Source organism: Macrobrachium rosenbergii, chromosome 40, assembly GCF_040412425.1.
Source record: "Macrobrachium rosenbergii isolate ZJJX-2024 chromosome 40, ASM4041242v1, whole genome shotgun sequence".
NCBI classification, from domain to species: domain Eukaryota; kingdom Metazoa; phylum Arthropoda; class Malacostraca; order Decapoda; family Palaemonidae; genus Macrobrachium; species Macrobrachium rosenbergii.
The window spans coordinates 16,807,496-16,827,882 of NC_089780.1; the positions used below are offsets into that span (position 1 = coordinate 16,807,496).

Genomic DNA, 20,387 nt, shown 5'->3' on the forward strand with positions numbered 1-20,387 from the left:
TACATCATCGTAGCAGGAGGTAGGGTCCTTAAACTGCTGTCTTTTTTTTTTTTTTTTTTTTTTTCTTTAGATCTTGGACACCACATATTCAGACTTTCTCCTGCTAAAGATTTGATCACTTCTGCTGTTAGTGTCAAGGTTTTGATGTGAGTAGTCTTTAAGGTTATTGCTGTCATAATTATGCTCCAGTTCTTGATTTTGCAATTTATTGAGAGGCAAGTGTAGCAGAAATATGGTGAAGATCCTTTTCTAGAATTCTTATCTTTGCTACAAATGATTGAGGATCTGTTAGACTTAGTGTTTTGGATGGTGGAGTCGGATGAGAAGTGACTTCTCTTCTGGTAGGCAGTAATGGTGTGAAGAGTTAAGTTAGTATTTTTAGTAACAGTGGTGTACTGTTGCCAGTTTTTGCTCACTCCCAGTTGTTGGAAGATTGAGGCTCAGAATAGGGTTAGTGCCATATTTACAGAACTAAAGAATGCAAGTCTATTTTGCATGGCCACTTTTGCAGAAGAAAGGATTTCAGTAAATTTCATGTATTGATTGAAGGTATTTTAGGGTTTTTAATTTTTTTCTTAGAACAATATGCAGTCTACAAAAGGGGATATTTTTTATTTCTGGCATATCTTCGGTATTAACCCATAACCTTCAAGTTTAGACCAGTTTTAGCTAGTGTACCATAACCCATCAGAATATAAAGCATTTCTTGATGATACTTTGTTTGTATAGGTGCTAACCGTTTAAGGAATTATATTTCAGTACTCTATATAGGTTTCATCCATTTCTTCAAAGTCTTATAATGTAAATTTTTTTGATTGCAGGCCTTTTACAGTAAATCCATATGCAAGCCTACAGGACAACAAAAGTATTTACAGTACTATTAAACTTTGAATATGTGGGTGAGTGCAACTCATTTCCAACCTCAGCATTCATTACTGCCAGATGTTTTATAGATTCATAAAATGATTAATTGGTTTGGAGATTTATTAGTATTGTTTTCAATGCAAAATGTTGTGAAGAAAGAAAGTCCATAGGGATGGGTGTAATACAAAAGTGAACCAATATTGTAGTTATGGTCCGGGGGGGTGGGGGGGGGATGGAGGTACAGTATGTTAAAATGTCAAGAAGTTTGTGAATCAGCCATAAGCCTGTCCGTTATTTTGCATACAATTTTCATTGAATTACTGTATAAATGTCAATAGTAACGCAAACTGATTTAATCTGTTAGGTGCACTATAGCCAACAGTGCTCAACCCCCAGTGGTAGTAGTAAGGATCTGCCTTTTCAGGGGCTCAGTCTTTTAACTATAAGCATCTGTCTTTTAGGGTTTGGTCTCCAATCGGTGATGCAGTCCTATCATTGTACAGTATTTCTTATACGTGAAAAAAGGTACATCATATTGGCGAGAAAATACAGTTATTTTTTAGATCACTTTGGCCTTGGATGCACTTGCCCTGCCAAGACCCTTAAATATAGCACAGGTCTGCACTATGGGCCAGGAAGGGTCTAGAAGAGAAGTGTGTGAGGCTAGAAAATTATTCCCATCATGAATTAGAAAAAAGATAATTAAGAATCATACAGGTTCCTCGTTTTTATTTTTGAAGGAAGCTTAGGGTGGACTGGGAGACTTGTTTACAGTTATTAGCTTTTCCTATTGCCAAGATAGTAGTCAGGCCTTAACAAGGGCAGAAATGTCCCTCACAGTTGAGACAGCTTAAAGTAAGAAAAGATTCCTTGTCACTTTGTTTTTTCAAAATGCTTTGACATCCAGTTTTGTAGCAGTCTATATGTTCTGTTACCTAGGCTCAAAAAAGTTGTCCTCAGTACTACATGCAGAAGACCTGCTGATGTAAATTCATAGTGATGAGAAGAAAGGCAGAGAGAACTCTTCGAAGCCAGGCATGTTAAGAGAAGGGAGGTGCATACACAGATCATACATAGCCTTGTATTTTCATAGAATTTACACTACACTGAGCTGTGAAGTTTTGTTATTGGACACTCATCACATTTACAGAATTGTTGATGTGGATACAGACAGTTTGCAAGTTCTGTAAATCCAGTTTTGTAAATTTTGCTGCATAAAATTGTCTGTGTATGTAATTTTTCATAGAGTTGATTACCTACACGTTTAAATGATGAACAGTTAAATGAAAGATATGGTAAACTTGAGATTTAGCCATTCAGCCCAGCTTGTCTTCTAACTCATAAGGTCTTGAGATTATTATTATTATTATTATTATTATTATTATTATTATTATTATTATTATTATTATTATTATTATTATTATTATTATTATTATTATTCTAGTTCCCCTCACCTACAGGTATGACATATGTGGTTTTTTCTGCAGTTTTCACAGCTCCCCCCTCCCCCTCCAAAAGGAAAAGAAAAAAAAAAAGGAAAATTCCAGAGGTAGAATTAATAATTCATGTTTCCATCCAGGAGTTTAGTAAACATCTAACAAGTTTCCATTCCCTGTTGCAAGCAAGTACATGTTGCCTGTTCCCCCAATCTCCCTCTAGCATTCTTGCTATTCATATTCATTGCCAGTTTATCAGTATCTTTTTCAGTAGAAAGCCTTTATTTGCTGTAATAATGGCTTCTGAGGATAAGAGCTCTGATTATAATAGTACTTTTAAGCCGAAGAGAAAGCTATAAAATATTTCCTTTTAGAAAATTAAATTCTTGATGTAGATAAAAATTGAGAGGTTGCATTCCTGATATGATAAATATAAAAAATTCCCACTACCTCTCAGGGTATATGGAGGTGTGATTTTCTTAAAGCACCTGCCTTTACATGTGTACTGTTAGGGATTACATTCCCAGTAGCACCCATTACTTATGGAAGATATCTGGATTGCTGAGGTGGTCTTTGGCTCCAAGTTCCTTTTACAAGAATTGGACTTTGTGCATATGGGCCCTCAATCTGTTCAGAGGCTCTTCTGCTTCATTGTCCCTCCAAAATTGCAATTCAGGCTAATTACATGAAACTATGGTTTTGTAGTAAAACTAGTTTTATGCATACCCACTAAAAGAAGTCTTCAGTGTCCTCCTCCCCATCCCCTTTTACAAAGAAATGTGTTAGGAACAGAAGAATGAGAGGCATTGATAATGAACAATGAACGTGAGCTAGGCAGCTGGAGTGAGACTTATCATCTTTCAGCTTTTCGCAGGACTGATCATGATTACAGGGTTTTTTATGACACAATTAAAACTATGTCAGATGCCTGATTTTGCAGGATGTTGCTCAAGTGTGCTTCACTATGATAGAGGCTATTCAGTACAGTCTTCAAGTTATGTAAGAATTTTGGTCCACAGAATTGCACAAAAGTCAGATTTGGTCTTTCCTCATGGTTTTGAGCAGTTGTGAACTATATATCCATGTAAATAAAAAATTTAAAGAACCATTTAGATTGTAATTTTGCTAATTGAAAATCAGCTTGTTTTATTATAAGAACACTATATTGAAGCATGTTTAATAAATTTTATGTTGATGAGCTTTATGTAAATGATTGAATAATAAAGGTTCTTTTTACACTGCATGCTATGTCTATGACAGAGGCTTTTCAGTAGTATTATTGGAACTTAGAGTTCATCATTTACAAGGCAGCCATGAATACTTGTGATGAATATCAGCCTTGTTAGTTAAATTGGTTTCTGTGAAGAATATTTCGATGAAATCTGTTTATATATTGTAAAGGAAATTCATGACAGTATTTGTAAGCTGAAAGTTATAGTTCTGATCAAAATTTTAAAATATTTTTGTTGATAGTTTCACCTTGAAGTCGGGTTCGTTAATTATAGGTGTATTGTTGTAGGATAAAATTTGTAAAATATTGCCTTTTACTACTACTTTGAGAAATGCTGTTAATTCAACATATTTTCGTTGAAATGTTACTGTTTTCTTGGCTGTTCAGTACCTTCATGTGGCTAAATGCTTTTGAAGTTGAACAGTTGCTAGAGTTAATGAAATCCAAGCATTACTCTGTTCTGTGCTAAAACATGAGCCTGTCCCATTGATTTGTAGCTGTTGAATGTTTTCAGCCATAACAGTACAAACGGATTGTCTGAATATTAATTTTCATATGGCCTATCTTAGTAATAAAATCACTGCGATCTCATGATATCATTTTTATGACTGCCTGTGTCTCATTAAAGATTAAGTCGCTGCATTGAAATGTATCTCGTAGAGGTTTACGAGAAAAGTTTAGAGAATTTTAAATTTTGATATATCCTATGTGTAGACTGACTTTATTGCTGCACTACTTTTTTGTTTGGGTGAATTTTTATACTATTATACATGTAGTTATGGCTGTTTACATTATAATCAGATATTGTATTTTTTAACTTGGATAAGAATACACTTTACTCTGCAGTAGTTAAGAAATGTTTTACTCTACACTGTATATTTGAAATTGTAATCTCTCTCTTTATCTCTTTCAGTAGTCCTAGAGTAGTGTACAGTGTTCCTAGTACAGGCAGTCCCCGGTTAACGGCGGGCTCAGTTAATGGCACTTGTTTAGTGACGAAAATCGGCAATTTTCGGTGCCGAAAATCGCCGATTTCCACTTATCGGCACCAATACATACCTAACAGAGGCGCCAATAACAGAAAATCGGCACTTTTCGGCGCCGATAAGCCCGAAAATCGCCGTAAAACTGCAGGAAATCGCCGATTTTCAGTTAGTGGCGGTTTTCGGTTATCATCACACCCCCCAGAACAGAACCCCTGCCAATAACCGAGGACTGCCTGTATACTTAAGTTCTGTTTTTAGGGTAACATACAGAATTAAATAGTTTCATAACAAACCCTCTGTTTATATTTGCCAGAAATCATGGGCCATGAATTTCCCCCAACATGCCATTTTTTGTTAAAGAAAATGGTAGCAGACTGGTAGGAGATCAGGATCAAAGATATTCACCATCTTCCTCATCTTTCACATTACTGTATGACATTTTAGGAGGTGAAGATTTTCAAGTTATTTTTCTGCTACCTTCAACTGATATCCCCTGGCCCAGTTTTCAAAGCCCAGACTTTGAAAACCCAAGGCATTTACTCACTCACTGGGACTCTAGGTGTGCAATTCAGTTACTCCTACCTAAGTTGCGATTTGGGTATTTATAATATATCAAAAAGTGTCTTTTTCTATTCAAACCTACTATTTCTAATTTGTAGTCCCTGATTGCAAGAGAAGTGATTACTGTATTGTCTGTTGATCTACTTGTTGGTTAGAGGATGCATGTGCCAGCCTTGGCCTCTTCAATACTTTCTTTAAAGGAAGATAGCATATCGATGGAAATTTGTGGACCATGTATTGGGGCAGTTAAGAAAGTTTGGTTTGTGTGAAAAATTTATTTTACTTACAAAAAAATTACTCGTTCAGCTAATAGAAATACACTTTAGTAATATTACAGATTGTGGTCATATTTCATTGAAATGGTTGGAAAACATGATAGAATTGCTTTGATTTTGCAGTTAGCCATCTGAAATTTTGTACTGTGTTTTCAGAGTAGCATAGATAATATTTATCAGTAATTTGAATTTCCTTAACAGTTATGTAGCCTTATAGCCAGTATTATTTGGAAGACTGTTTTGCATAGAGCAGTAGAATCTTGAAAAACTAAATACGGTTCAAAGAAAAATATACCATTATTTAATTTTTGTAATTTTCATTATGCAAGACCCATACAAATGATCAGCTTGTGTATTCTCTGACACTTTCCTAGGGTATTGTAATTTAGAGGTTCTTGCTGCAGCAGCAGTTGGTGGAATGTCCTGTAATAAAGTAATGTAGCTTTTAGTCTGATGTCAGTTTATTTTACATTGTAAGGAGAATGGTCATTGTTCTGAGTTGTTCTCTAATTGTGTTGTTTTATCATTGAAAGTCTAGTTAGGGTTTATGCTAATTACTTGTCTGTTAGATGTAAGGTTGCTGGCTCCTCATTTTATTTTCCATAGATGTGCTTTTACTTATGTATAAAAGATACAGAGACTTCATAGAATTCATGGTATAGACATAAGCAACAAGCCTTCTCAGACTGATCTCATGATAGATTAAAACTCAGTGTATGGCTGGCTACATAAAAGTAATTACAAGCATCATTTGATGAAGATAGGATTTATGGGTGTTTTGTATTCCTTTGTGTAGAACTTAAAGGGTTTTTTATCCTGTGGTATTGTACAATATTTTACCAGATGCTTTCAAGTATGTATTTGATCGTTCTCTAAGTGAAAAAGGGATTGCTAAAATCCTTTCGACTGGAATTACTATTGAAAGATGCAGATCAGGTTATTTGTAGCCTTCTCAAATAATTTATGGTTAAATAGACCAGCAGACTTGTTAGTAAGAACTGGGAAAGTGATACTGAACATTAATCCTTGAGGGATGGGCTAATTAAATATCGTGCAACCCCCCAGACCGGGCAAAGTTTAATGTTGGCCAATTTAAAAAAAAACATATCAATGGAAAGTGGAAGATATGCAAATGCACATGATGTAAGAAAAAAATTCTAAAAGTTTTCCCTACCTTCTAGGGGAAGTTGAAAGTAACTACAGTATATACAACCCTGTGTGGGGTCTCTTACAAAACAATCATAAATTTTACCAAGTTATACATGTATTGTCTAACAATATATTTTGTTTTTTGTAAAATCGTAATTACAGCTCACACAGTATCATAACAGATAAGAACTAAAATCAGTAACAAAGTTCTGAGTGTATTTGTTGTAAAGTATTTACGTAAATTTACTGAGATCGGGAGATGCAGTAACTTTTTTGGAGGTATACATGTTTTTTCTAATATTTCTTTGCAAAATTACAACTATAACTGACGTCATATCATAAAAGATAAGAGCTAAAACCAACAGGAAACCCTGGGTATATTTATGAGGAAATAAATAAAAAGATGTCATGGGAGAGAGAGGAGCAAGACATTCCCCCTTCAAGTCAGGAACAATGCTGATCTGCCTGAGACGCCCACAACTGAGCTGAGCTGAATTCTTTAGTTGCCACTATTCATTTATGGGCCACTGAAGTGATGGAAACTTCCCTTTCAATACTGCCAAATCGTATAGCTCGTAATGTTAATACTCCTCAGAGGGGATCCGTCCACCATCCAAAACCTGTTTTAGATCCTCTCATGAGGAGATCCGTCCATTATTAAGGGTTAATCATCTGCCTATTCACGGATTCACTGATTCGCGGATTTTTCTGTGGAACTTATCCTCAAGTTGTTCGCAGAAAATTTGCCTATTTGCGGTATTTTCAATAGAGAAATATATAAACTTAATTACTGTAATTTCATATAATTTTTATGACTAAATGCATTTTTTATGATAAAACTGTCAAAATAGTCGGTTATAAGCGTTTTTAGCCTTTTCAGAGTGGGTTGTCTGTGGTGTCTGAACTTGATATGGAAAGACCATAGGCTAATTTAAACTAACATATATACCTGTTTGTCATGAGACCTGTTGGATTTTAATGATTATACCCAGTGAATATATAGATGATTGGGAATCCATTTCTTGCATATGACTACAGGCAGTCCCTGGTTATTGGTGGGGGATCCGTTCCGACAGCGTGACGATAAGCGAAAATCAAGGATCGCCGAAAATCAGTGATTTCGGCGCTTTTTTGACGATTTTCGGTTATTGGCACCTCTGTTAGGTATCTTTCAGTGCCAATACACGGTTATCAGCGCTGATAAGTGGAAATCAGCAGATATCGGCGCCAAAAAATCGCAGATTTTCGTTGCTAGACAGGTGCCTAAAAATCGGATCACCGATAACTGGTGACTGCCTATAGTGATTTAGTGTTATCATTCATATATAGGGCTGTATTATCTAGGCAAATGACATTTGCTGCTTTCTCATATACACAAGTACATTTCATGGCTCTTATGATTATACTTTTCTCAATTTTTATTGAAAATTTAGGGATTTAATTTGTGCAGTAGTATGTACGCTTTACAAAGTATGTGTTCATAGACCTCTGTAGAATTTCTTATTAATCATCCCACATAAATTAATAAGTGTACTTCACATTTTACATGGCCTTACACAGTACAGTTTTATTGCCGCTACAAAACCTCCCAAGGGTTTAGTTTGTAAGAATTTTCAACAGAAAGAGACATTTATACTCCTGTGGATTTTACAGGTATATCAGTATCTTAAAAATTTTTTTCAGGTTTTTGAGACATCCCATTATCGATGTTTCTTTGACCTCCCACTGTTCTGCTGTTCGGTGTTTAGTGAAGGTTATTATATCGTAGTTGTGACTTATCAATGTCTGGAACTGTTCAGATACTCACATAATCATATTAAAAAATTGCACATTTTTCTCTTATTAATGCCAAATTGTGCTAGGACTTTTTTTGTTGTTGAAAGTTCATAGCAGTTCGTTGGTGGAGAATTTGCATTGTAGCAGTGATTGTTTTTCTTTCCAAATATAAGAAGGAATTGGTGAAATGTAGCCCCCCTATTAGTGATTGCTTTTAAAAAGGAAAATACTTTTGTATAGTGCAGTTTTGTAGTTCTGTAGATAGTTACCATTTAGGAAATGATTGTAGAGGTGAAAAACTTAAAAAAAAATATATTGTAAGTATAATTTTTATGAGTTTTCCCCCAGTTTTGTGTACTGCATAAGTACTTTGGTAAATTCAAAATCGTATTGTGTGAATGTGTGCAAATTGTCAGTAGATGTTACAGATATATTACTTGTATATAAGTTTATATGTAATAGTGATTTAATAACAAACAGTGTCATATTGGATGTAAGGAAAGTTCATTGATTATTAATGTTCTTTGGTACATATGCCAAAAACAGTAAATTATTGGCTTCCATGGTGACTTTTCACTGATGGTATAGCTGTGCAAGAAGCCATGCCTATTGCTAGGATTTGCTTGAAGAATATGGTCAAGTTTTGTATTATTACTTTGTATGAACTTTTATGATCATGTTAAGAAGCTGTTATATTTAAGCCAAGCTAGAGTAGTTGCACAAAACACCCAAGATCATACATGTCCGATTGACATCTCCTTTCTAGTTTAACTGGAGCTAGAATTGAAATAATTTTTATATTCCTGTCTTGAAATTAGCGGGAGTAATTTTCTTTACTCACATACTTTAAAGAACATGAGTGCTTTTAAGGCACGACAAAAACAGTTCAGTTTGTAAGGTGTCCATGTCTCTCTAATGGAAAGTTTCACAAATTAAAAAATAGAATGGTTCAGCATCACCTTTGTGGCATTATGGGTTGGATAAAAGTTAGGATTCAGACATCCACGTAGGTGGTAGAATATGTTGTTGAAAATTTTGAGAATGTAGAATACAGTACTTACAAACGGACGCACATACATGCGGAGCTAAGTCTCTTATAACTTATAAGTGATAAAAAGTATAGTCGGAACATTTATCATATAAAGCAGATAAGTGGAAGTCTAAGTCACGTAACGTTTGTTTTGGAAAGGGAGTCCCTTCTATAAAAACTGCCAGTAACAGTTTCTTTCTCTTTTATCTCTCAACTGCTTATTTCTTGAGACTTGCTGGGTTACTGTCTAACTATAACCCTTCCATTAATGTTTGTTTTTGCCTGCATTTTAAAATGTTCCTCAAGTGAGACATGGCATTGTTGTCAGCAGATTTATGGTTTTCTTCACGTTTGTCAGGCTAATATTTTTAAAAACAACTATGCTCTTCCCCCAATCTGCTTACATTTCTTTTATGAGAGAACCAGGGACATCCTTCCTCCCTCTTCCTCCTCTGAAAACTATTCCTGAGCCTGTCTGTTGCTGCTCTTTCTGAAGGTTCTGCAGTTATTCTGTGGAGTTTCTCTCAGTGCTCCTCCGTTAAAGCCTTCAAACGAATATAATTGACTTCCAGGCCCATTGACTTCCCCAGACAAAGTCTTCCACGTTAGGGTTAGCCTCAAAGCCTTCAAAATCTATATGTCTGCTACAACATCTGGCCACATTTTCCTCTAGGCAGAGTTGATGGCTATGTAGGATTTATCCCCCCCCCCAGCTTTGTCTATGAGGCATATGCAATGGAGCATATTGAAGTGGTTCTTCAGAATTCTCTAAGGGTCAGCTGTGTAGGAGGTCACTTCATCTTCAAAGATGCTTTGGTGCAGAGTGTTTTGAAGTTAGAGATGACCTGCTGGCCCATGGGCTGGATGAGAGGAGTCGTGCAAGGGGGCAAGAACTTCACTGTTTTGAAGTTTTACTCCTTCAGCAACTTGGCTTACAAGTGGAGAGTCTTGGAATATTTGAAGATAATGAACAGGGCCAATTGTAAATGATGGGCTAGTTCACAAAATTCATTTATTTTGCCAGATAATGACCTTTAATTGTCCATACAATGACTTCACATGAAAAATTATATTGGTACTTCATGATCATCTAAGGTATTAAATTTGGATGGTCTCACCTGAGTGCGTGTTAGTAATGCTGTGAAAAGCATAACATTTTCCTGTGATCTTTTTTTTAGTTTATATTCTTCAGATTTTCCAAAGTGCTTTGAGAAATGTAAGTTGTGCTTAAACCTCTGGGTTTGGAACTCTAAAGTACTGTACTGATATTCAGTGTATATATGGCTATTCTTGCTTGTGTATAAAGAAGTACATTTTAGATATGAAGAATGTGCCATAGCTTTTTCAGCCGGTATAAATCTTAAGCAATAGCTTGTGGCATATTCTCAGACTGGAATTACGTGGCACTGTTGTGTTTTCGTTTTATATTGCCAAAATTGACAATGATTGTTATTAAAGATGCAATATTCTTTGGAAGTGTATGTGTGTGTGTGTGTGTGTGTGTGTGAGTACTTTATGTGACTTTCATTCCAAGGGGTAAATCATCTTGTTCTTGATTTGTAATGATGATAATGTTTCCTTGAATGGCATCTTACATTGGTAAATGACTATAATCTCAGTATAATTGTACAGAATATGAACATTCGAGCTACTATACCCCTTCAGTTCACTGTAATGTAACTGTATATATTTTGTAGTAAATAAGCCAGTTGTAGAACTACTGTACTTGAAACTAGATCCCTGTTTTGTAGATAGGACAAGATATTTAGCATTTGCCTTTAACAGGCATTTGATGCTTTGTTTTTATTAGTAAGTCTAGTTGTTAATTGTAGCCCAAAACAAGGAGAAGAAAGCCTATAATCATGACTATTTTTAAGGTGGTGGAAACATACATGGCTTACTATGATGCTGATATGCTCTTCTTGCTTTTTCCACGCTCCCTTCACCTACCCAGCCGGCCCATGTCAAGGCGTGCTTCATCGGTTCCTCTCTGACCCTACCAATTTCAGAGGGAAAGTTAAACCTCGGAACTTGGCAGGTGAGATGTTCTTGTAACTTGTACACATTATATGGATTCCATTTTTCTGTCGTTTTATATCAGTATCGTACTGTACTGGATTTGTTAGTAGGGTAAAGTATTATTAATGTGTTTTATGCTGTAATTCAATTTGCTGTTTCTACCGTACGGAATATCCAGAAGTTCATGTGTGTTAAGTTCAGTTTAGGTATGTAGGTTCAGTCGAATTTTTTTTAGCATCCAGGGCTGTAAAGTCTGTATTAGCATTTTGAGTGGTAGCTACAGGTTACCTAATGTCACAGACCTAAGATGTCCATATTGAATTGCTATTTATGTAACTTGCATGTTGTGGCGAGGATACTTAAATCAATTACTGAAGCCACATAAAATGTTTTAACTACAGTCATTCCTTGACTTAGTGTCAGAGCAGGAAAGTTATTATATTGAGTGCTCTTCCAACTACATATCACTTTCATCCTTATGTCCATGTTTATCACTAGCTTAGCAAATATAGCTTTTTACATATATACTCATAGTTTTTTCACATTAACATACAGTTTTCATCAAACTGCGCAGTATTATCTATGGTTCTGTTCAGTTTTGCTTTTTGTCAAATGGATTATTTGCTGACTTTACTGGCTTGAAAATGTTACAAGCTAGAAGGTGGATGAGGCTGGCCTATAGGCTTTCTCTAGGTAGCTTCTTAGGCAAAATAGCAATTGCGTTCTTACCTTGTGAATACAATATTTAGCGTTCTGTAAACATAACTTGTTATCTTCAAAGCATTACATTTTGTCATTTTTATTTGATAAGAGTAAAACATATAGGAATGATGGAACTATATGTATTTTTGGTTTTACTAATTTTTTCATAAGAAAATGCACACCTCACTGGATCAAAACAACTTCTACAAGCTGGTGCTTGGTAAAAGGGAGGGAAAGTAAAAAACAAAAGGTCAATCACTGGTGTCACAAAAATTTAAATTCTTCATTGTAGGAAACATGTTGATAATTCAGTATGACAAATGTAATGAAAAAATGCAGCAGTATGCATCAGCTTTCAACAAGAAAAATGGCTTTTATTACTGTTGAATATAATCACTGTATATACAGTGGACCCCTGCCTATTCACAGTACCGGATTCGTGGCTTTGCCTGTTCGTGGATTTTTCTGTGGGACGCGTTATACACAGTATTCGCAGAAGATTCACCTATTCGTGGTGTTTTTCATAGAGAAATATTCACTAATTACTGTATTTTCACATAATTTTTGTGACTGAATGCATTTTTTGTGATAAAACTATTAAAATGCTCAGGTATAAGCATTTGTAGAGGGGTTTTTGGTGTTTGAACTATCAAAATAGGCAATTATAAGCATTTTTAGAGGGGTGTCAAGTACAGTATTCGCCGATTTTAGTTATTCACAGGGGCTTGTGTTACACATCCCCCGCGAATACCGGGAGTCAACTGTAGCCTGAACTGATGATAGGTAAAAGGGAAAAAGTCACCAGAGAAGCAGGTAAATCCTCCAGTATTGGCCAAGTTACATTTATAAAGCAAAGCTACACTTTCATCTAAACATACAAACAAGCAGTACAGTATTTGTTCCCAAAGGAATACATGCTGGGCACTTGCCTTGAACCCCTGATCTCACTAGTGCCACCTTAAGACTACGTAGCTTCATTCGTTGCTTATGAAGGATATTCTCCACCTAAGAGGCTTCGGTTTGTGTGCCAAGGAAAGACAAATTACTTTGAAAAAATTGGTATATAGAATTGTATGGCTTAGATTGTCACTAGAGAGCAGTAACTTTGTACGTGACTAAAAATAACTTTTTGTTTGAAAACTGTAAAAAATGGGTGATTGGTAACATTTCAAGGACAGTGGTACCCTTGGTTTATGTTGCCGGGTATTCAGAGAAATTGATGTTGCCTGGCTTAGTAAGTTGTGACTACATACAATCTCTATAGCTCTAGAGCGAAACAGGACGTCCAGATAAATAGTCCAGTGAGGAATTTATAAAGGTACACTTTGTTCAAATATTGGTGTGATTAAAACAAATTCATAGTTGTATTATAGCTTTCTTACTAGAAAGTGTACTGTGCGAGTCACATTATCTTTGTCTTATGTGTATATGTACACATACACAGACTAAAAAAAAATGTGTAGGTAATACTACATTACTCTATAAATTACAATGTAATGTACTGCATTAATGAAATATAATTAGAAATAGGGAGAGATGTATATAAATATTTATACACACACCGAGTAACCAAAAGGCTGTGTTTACACATCAACTTTACATAAAAACGCAGTCATCTGTATAACTTATCCATACACAGGCTTGTAAGTAATTTATGTTTAACCTAAAATTTTATTTTTGTTTTCATTTTGCAAATTTAAGCATTCTCTAGAATTATCATTTAAATTATTTTTCCAGCCCTCTTACATGCATGTCTTGCCCATGTTTTTTCCTCATACTGTAGCTATATATCTTGATGACATTACATGCTTACAGTTACACACATTTTTTTCTTAACATTCCCTTCTGAAATAATTGGTGAGGGAGGGAGCCTTATATGCCCTGCAGTCTGATATGGATCAAATAAGGTATTTGTGATATTTGTGTAACTTCCATTACTATAAATTACAAGATTTAATCTCCTAGGAATTGAGTCAACCAACCATCCATGAATGGGCTTTTTGTTTCTTTCAAGCCTAGAACTTTTCCAGATATTAGTTGTATGGGAAAGTGTTTGCTATATTCTTCAAGTTTTACCATCGCATGCTCTAGTCATAACGCCCCATAAAATTTTGAGTGGATTCACCTTCAGTTATTTGGAAGGTGGACCTAAACAGAAAATGGTTATTATTGAAACTAAGACTTGAATGAGTCTTGGTTCTGGCACATGTGTGCTGTGGGTGTACTTTCAGAATGCATCTCGAGCAACTGACTAAATATCCCCACATAGCCAACATTCCCTTGAGGCTTATGCAAATACAGTATATAAAAAAAAATACATTTTTGGGAGATGTAGTGACTATATCTTTATTTCTTTAAAGTTCTACAGTGTATTTATAGACCGGGGTTTAAATACATTTTTGGGAGATGTAGTGACTATATCTTTATTTCTTTAAAGTTCTACAGTGTATTTATAGACCGGGGTTTAATTCACATTTCTTCTCATGTTTCAAGACATACAGTACAGTATTTGGGAAAAACATTGTTGGAATTGATTTTCGATTAGTGCCATGTTGGTGTACACTTACATTTCTGTGAATTAGTTGAATTCTCATTCACTGTTAAAAGCAAACAAATGTATTTTCTTTTATTTACCATTTAAAAGTTTATTTTACTGGTTACATACTATCTTCATGTGCTGCTCAAGAGCAAGTTTTCAAATATTAAAAGGCTATTTACCTTATATGTAATTTCTTTATTATATCTTCATATTTAATAAATAGTTAACAGTTGCTTTTATGTATCGCAAGGGAAATGAAGCTTGGGACTAGTAGGACTAGCTTCCTTTCTATTGAAATATATGAAATAGTTGTAGGTGCATATGTGTGTGTGTTTTTGTCACATAGACATGATTTTTTCGTAAATGCACAAATATTAAGCAGCAAACATTATTTAATATTGAATTCATCATATCTTGGGAATAACCTGCTTCCAAGGGGAATTTTAATTGATAACTTTAGATGCCCTGGCCAGGATTGGAACTGAGCCCTTGGTTTAGCTACAATAACAAAAAGTTGACTTTGATCTCATGGCTATCCCTCTTGGGTGGGGCCAGATGCACTTATAGATTTTAATTCTCCTTGGGTGTAACAAGCTATTCCAGTAGTATACCGTAAAGTATTTGATATTAAATGATATTTGTAGGCACTTTATAAACATCACATAAATTATACTGTATATTTTCATGTGCTGTATTTTTATTGCTCAGATATGTGCCTTTTGAGTCACTGGAAATGGCTGTTGGTTACACTTTACACAGAATTAGGGTAAAATTGAGCTTAGGCTACTGTATAGTGAATACCATTGCGTTTAAAATGAATTGTTCAGCTTTTCATAAAATTTTTACTGTTGAGTGAAATTTTAGGCATAATGCATTGTGACGATTCAATAATCTGTAGTCTTGACTTGACCTTTCACAGGGTATCTGGTTATGTGAGCACCGGAATGACGCTGGCCCTCGCAAAATAGTCGCCACTATCAACGGCTGCCTAAGGGACGGAAGGACTCCCGTCTCACCCATGTCTCCAATGGCGTCAACTAGCAGCTAGAGGAACATGATGGCATCCAAGAGGTGCCATTAACGTTCTCTTGGCCATGCAGGGAATGCCAAAAGGAACCCTGTGTCAGTGGCCTATCCCCATCAAGGATTGGCTGCCAGCCTTCTATCTCCTGCTGCGGCTCCTCCTCCGCCCCTTTGTTGTGAATGTGCCATTATTATGGTTATTTTGCCATGTTTATGTCAAGGGTAATCTTACTTAGTTGGTTTTGTTATGATTTTGAAGTGTTTAAGTACCATACTGTATAATGTTCTTTCTGTAAATCCTGACTTAGTGATAGTTTAACATTTCCAGTTCTTATAGTTTTTGAATGTTTAATAATTGTGCATATGTTTTGTTTTTGGTTTATGCTTCTTAACTATTTGTTTTGCATCTTGATACACAGTTACAACTGGTATTGTACTCACAGGCAATGCAGAGGTCTGCCATTGCCTGCCTTTGGGCGTGAGGTTGGGGTCAAGGGGTCAGTTGCCGGGCCAGTCAAAGTACACACTGGTACAAACCAAGTCAAGGTTTTAATATTGGTGAACAATTATTCTTCAGTGAAGGATATTTTGACACTTGAACCACAGCTTTTTTGTTGTGATTTTTCATACTTTTTTGAAACAATAGACGTGTACTTGCAAGTTCATGTCTAGCACCAAGTAAATCTTTCTTGGGAGTCCAGGAGTGGGTTCAGTGAATTGATGTGTGATGCTCTCAAAGAGGACCCAGAGACTATTAACAAATACTTGAAGTAAAATAAGAAACTCCCAGTGGGTGCGTTACCCCAGGGGTGGAAACACCCAGCATATCAGCAGGACCAGCAGTTCCCGGTGCTTGCCGTGTCATTGCTACGATGACCTCGGGCACCGTCACCAGTCAAAGTGTGATCTGATTGACATACAGTATATGGGACTTTTTTCAAGATGTCTTTCCATAGTTTATTATTTCCAACTGTATGCAAATGGAGTAAACGGTGTCTTGGATGAAGCTGGCGTTGTCATTGGTGGTAGGTGATTGGACGACATCCGCCCAGTTTGCTAGCACTTGTTGTTCTCCCCCTCCTTGTGGGTGTTGCAGAGGAATGTTTGGGTATCTGGCATACTGGAGATGGGTAACCCTTACAGCTGACTTGATCGCCTATTTTGAGCTTGTAGTCTATTATTTCGTATCGTATAGATAATGGCATTTTAGCGGAGTTTGTAAACTCTCAAAATTTTCACGCATACTAGAAGTGTACATCGCGGTACACAATAGCTCTTCATGAAGTTCAAGGCTCGATCAAGTCATCTGCATGGCATGAGTCCTTTATGGTCAGCTCCATATTGCCATAGGTAGGAACACTAGGGCCTTTTATTATTACAATACGGCACTCAGATGGTCACGGATGGCTTTATAGATTTATAGGTTTAATTCACCCGTTTTCAAAGACTTTTGAACTTCAACGAAAGAACCTCACATGTAAGAAACTAGTTCATTGTTTGCCATTCATTAGATTCACTGCCATAAAAAAAGGGAATCAGTTGTAGCAAAGTGCTTTTGACGTTCCGTGTGAGAAGAAAATGAAAAATAAGATATTGCTGGAGATGAGTCTTTGCAGACTGTTGAATGGAAAAGAGAGATTCTTTACTTAAAAAATGAGAGTTCAAATTTCAAAGAAATATTACTTCTGAGTATACAGAATTATGGAGGGATCAATGCAAAGTTATCCGAGTAGCAACAGACAGAAATGCACAGCAACCAACGAGCCTTACATGTATAAAGTTTTGAAAAAGATTCGTTGTTATGAAGTTTTTATGCAAGTTTATTTAAATGAGCTAATTGTATTATATTTCTATTTATGCTTGTATCATATGTTTATGACAGTTATTAATGTTTTTTGTGAATATTGTACCTAACGTGATAAACTAAATGATTTTTCCCTTTGTATGCTAAAGAGCTGGAGATTACAAAGTGAAGACCACTTGCTTAGAAAAATCAAAGGAGCTTGTACAAATTCACGTCTGATAAAGGGCTGCTCACCACTCGTAAAGTGACCCCAAATGACTACCTGTGTTTTACAAAATAAGAACCCGTATGTAACGCATTCAGATTGTTTCTCACTTCCTCCTAAAATGATTGGTTTCACATCCAAGATTCCTTTGCTTATAATTGTTGATATGGCATTTCTTTTTAGTACTTTCAGTACATACTCTTAGACAATTGAATTACTTGAGGATTGTAATATTCTCTCTCTCTCCCTCTCAAGTTTCTCGCAACACCTGTACCAGTCAAATAGTTATCGTTAGTTTAGCACTTTATCCCAGCCATGCCCCTCTTTCCCCTATTACATGGTCTACAATGCACTTCAGTAATCCGAAACCGCCTTAGAGAGACCACACCACCTTTGTAATCACAGCCTCTTTAGCGACTCATTTTCATTCCAGTGTAAAAAAAGGAAAAAAGAAAAAAAACTCCTGAGGAGGAAAAGTTTGGTAGTGATAAGTTTGTTTTCATTTTGTGTTGTACTTAAAAAAAAAACAAAGGTTCATTATTAGTCTCTTTCTCAAAATGTCATTCATGCTTTTAATATTTAGTGCAGCTTGCATGATTATAAGGCAGTGTTACGGGGTTTGAATTTTTATATTAACGGTGAATCTGTGTACTGGTTATCTTTCAATTTATCTTTTTTATCGTTTTTTATTGAGGTAATTTGGCACTTTGGCAAGTAGCAATAGTTTTGAATTCATTATAGAGAGTGTGAAAGGTCACCCTGTCTTTATGAATCTTCTGTTACATTTAGTAATACATATTTTTTGTTTCAAACATTCCCATTAACATTTTTATGGTGGGGTACTTCATTCTTATATGCAAGGTATAGTAAAAGTAAAATGATGCTGTTAAGGTGATATCTGGGTCTACTTGTCATTCGATTTTAACGTGTTTAAAGGCTTCCATTACTAAGGTGACTAGCAGATGATGCAGGCTTCCCTATACTACAAAAGTTAACCTTCTTTTGGAAAAACAAACATGCAAGAAGGCATATCGTAGCATCACACACCCATTCATTTTAAACCATATTTAAGTAACATGTATGCTTTTGTGACTTTTATTCTAATCTTAGTATCTTTTATGGAAAACTCAGGGCAGGATGGATTCTATTTTTCTTGAAGGATCTTTTAAGAAGTTTATTTTACAGTGGGCAGCTCAGTTCTCAGTCATATGAGTGTAATACTACAGAATATTAAAACACAGGCATACACAGTGTGCTAAGCATCTAGGATAAGACTTAACATGCGGTACTATTGTAAAGATGAGGTGACCTTTCAGCCCTTTCTGTTTTAGTGATGAGCAGTTGGAGCCTTCTTAATCACAGCAAAGCCCTTATATATCTTTTAAAAGATTAAATATGCAATGTTTGTATGAAATTTTTTAGCACACACATTTGCACCAATATAAGAGCGAGAGACTCACCATCACACTGGGGCAGCTGGTAAGCATCACTTGCATGTCTTTTGAGTCGTATAAATCTGGCCCATTAAATTGTAAACGAATTCATTTATTTGAACTGTTATGTATTTAATCGAACAAAATTTTACGAGGTGTGACTTGAGTCTAAAATGGCATTTTCCTTTGATTCCATTTTGACCTCCTATTGTGATGGTGTGACTTCCGTTCCAGGAGTTTCCACAGTGGAAGAAAAACTCGAGTAATGAGTTAAGGCACCTTTTCACCCCACTGGCTTTTTCACATACACCAAAATAATAAGATAGAAATAAAAAATTTGAAAGTAGCTGGCAACATCAGATCATCAGAGCTGGTTAACTGCTGGGGCGGGGTTACAGAAGAAACTTTGGCATCAATAACTAAACTGTAGTGAAGGTTACGTCAACTGCCTTTTTTTTTATTATGGGTAGTTGAAACCGACCTCAGACTATTTGCAGTTGCCAGTTTTGAGATTATGCTGCAAATTGCTGCTCTCGTTGATGCGTTTTAGGAACTTTTTATTTTTTGAGTGAAAGGCAACAAGAATACTCTGAGGCGCCAGTTTTGGGTGCAAGCAATGGAAGGCATATCAGTTGTATTGAAAAACCGTTTCTCTCCTTCTTTTTAATTCTCTCTCCTGAGATGATCTCGTGGTGATGTAGTGATGTATGTTATTACATTACAGGTGAACAACATACTTAAGCTGTTGATATACTTGTTGTAGGCCTCAGAGGCCAGGTAAATTTGTATACTTTTGCCCTAAAAGGTAAAGATGTTGAGAGAAGAAGAATTCAAATGTTGAATGCAAGTAAACTGACAAAGCACCAGCATTGTTTCTTTGGTGTTTAAGGATTCATCATGGATTGTTTGACACAGATTAGGGCCGATAGATTTGAATTGTTAGTTGCGAAAAGGTCTGTGATAAAAACCTTCCATTTAATTTCAGCTGAAACTATCCTCAGGCATAAGTGTGAGGTGGTTTGCAAATTTACCTTATGATGTAGAATTTAGTTAGTGTGTATACAGAATGCCATGAATTACTGAAGAAGAAATATGTTTTGTAATAATCTGTTAAGAATTTTTAGTTGTGTTTTGGACATGCATTTATAGTATACATTCCCGTATTGACATCTTTTAGTGATGCATTTTATAACCGTCAGTACACAATACTTTCAGAGCTCTGAAGTCGTAAAGCCAGCCACCTGATTGAGTTATTTGTTAATTTTAAGTTAATGCATTTCAAAGTGTCCTCTCTCTTTCTTTTACTAATTTTTGTAAATTGGGTATTCAGGGCTGTCAGATATATTTTGTGGGG

The 20,387-nt window shown here is 35.7% G+C and overlaps 1 protein-coding gene across 3 annotated transcripts in view; it reads left to right on the forward strand.

Moving 5' to 3' along the window:
* Positions 1-18,131, forward strand: part of LOC136826191 (UPF0047 protein YjbQ) — a 32,765-nt gene extending 14,634 nt beyond the window's left edge. For all 3 annotated transcript variants that reach the window (XM_067083251.1, XM_067083253.1, XM_067083252.1), the window contains 2 exons: positions 11,263-11,346; positions 15,488-18,131. In XM_067083251.1, the coding sequence (XP_066939352.1) occupies positions 11,263-11,346; positions 15,488-15,616 (213 nt within the window). In that variant the 3' untranslated portion in view covers positions 15,617-18,131. The remainder of the gene's footprint in view (positions 1-11,262; positions 11,347-15,487) is intronic.
* The last annotated feature ends 2,256 nt before the right edge of the window (positions 18,132-20,387 follow it).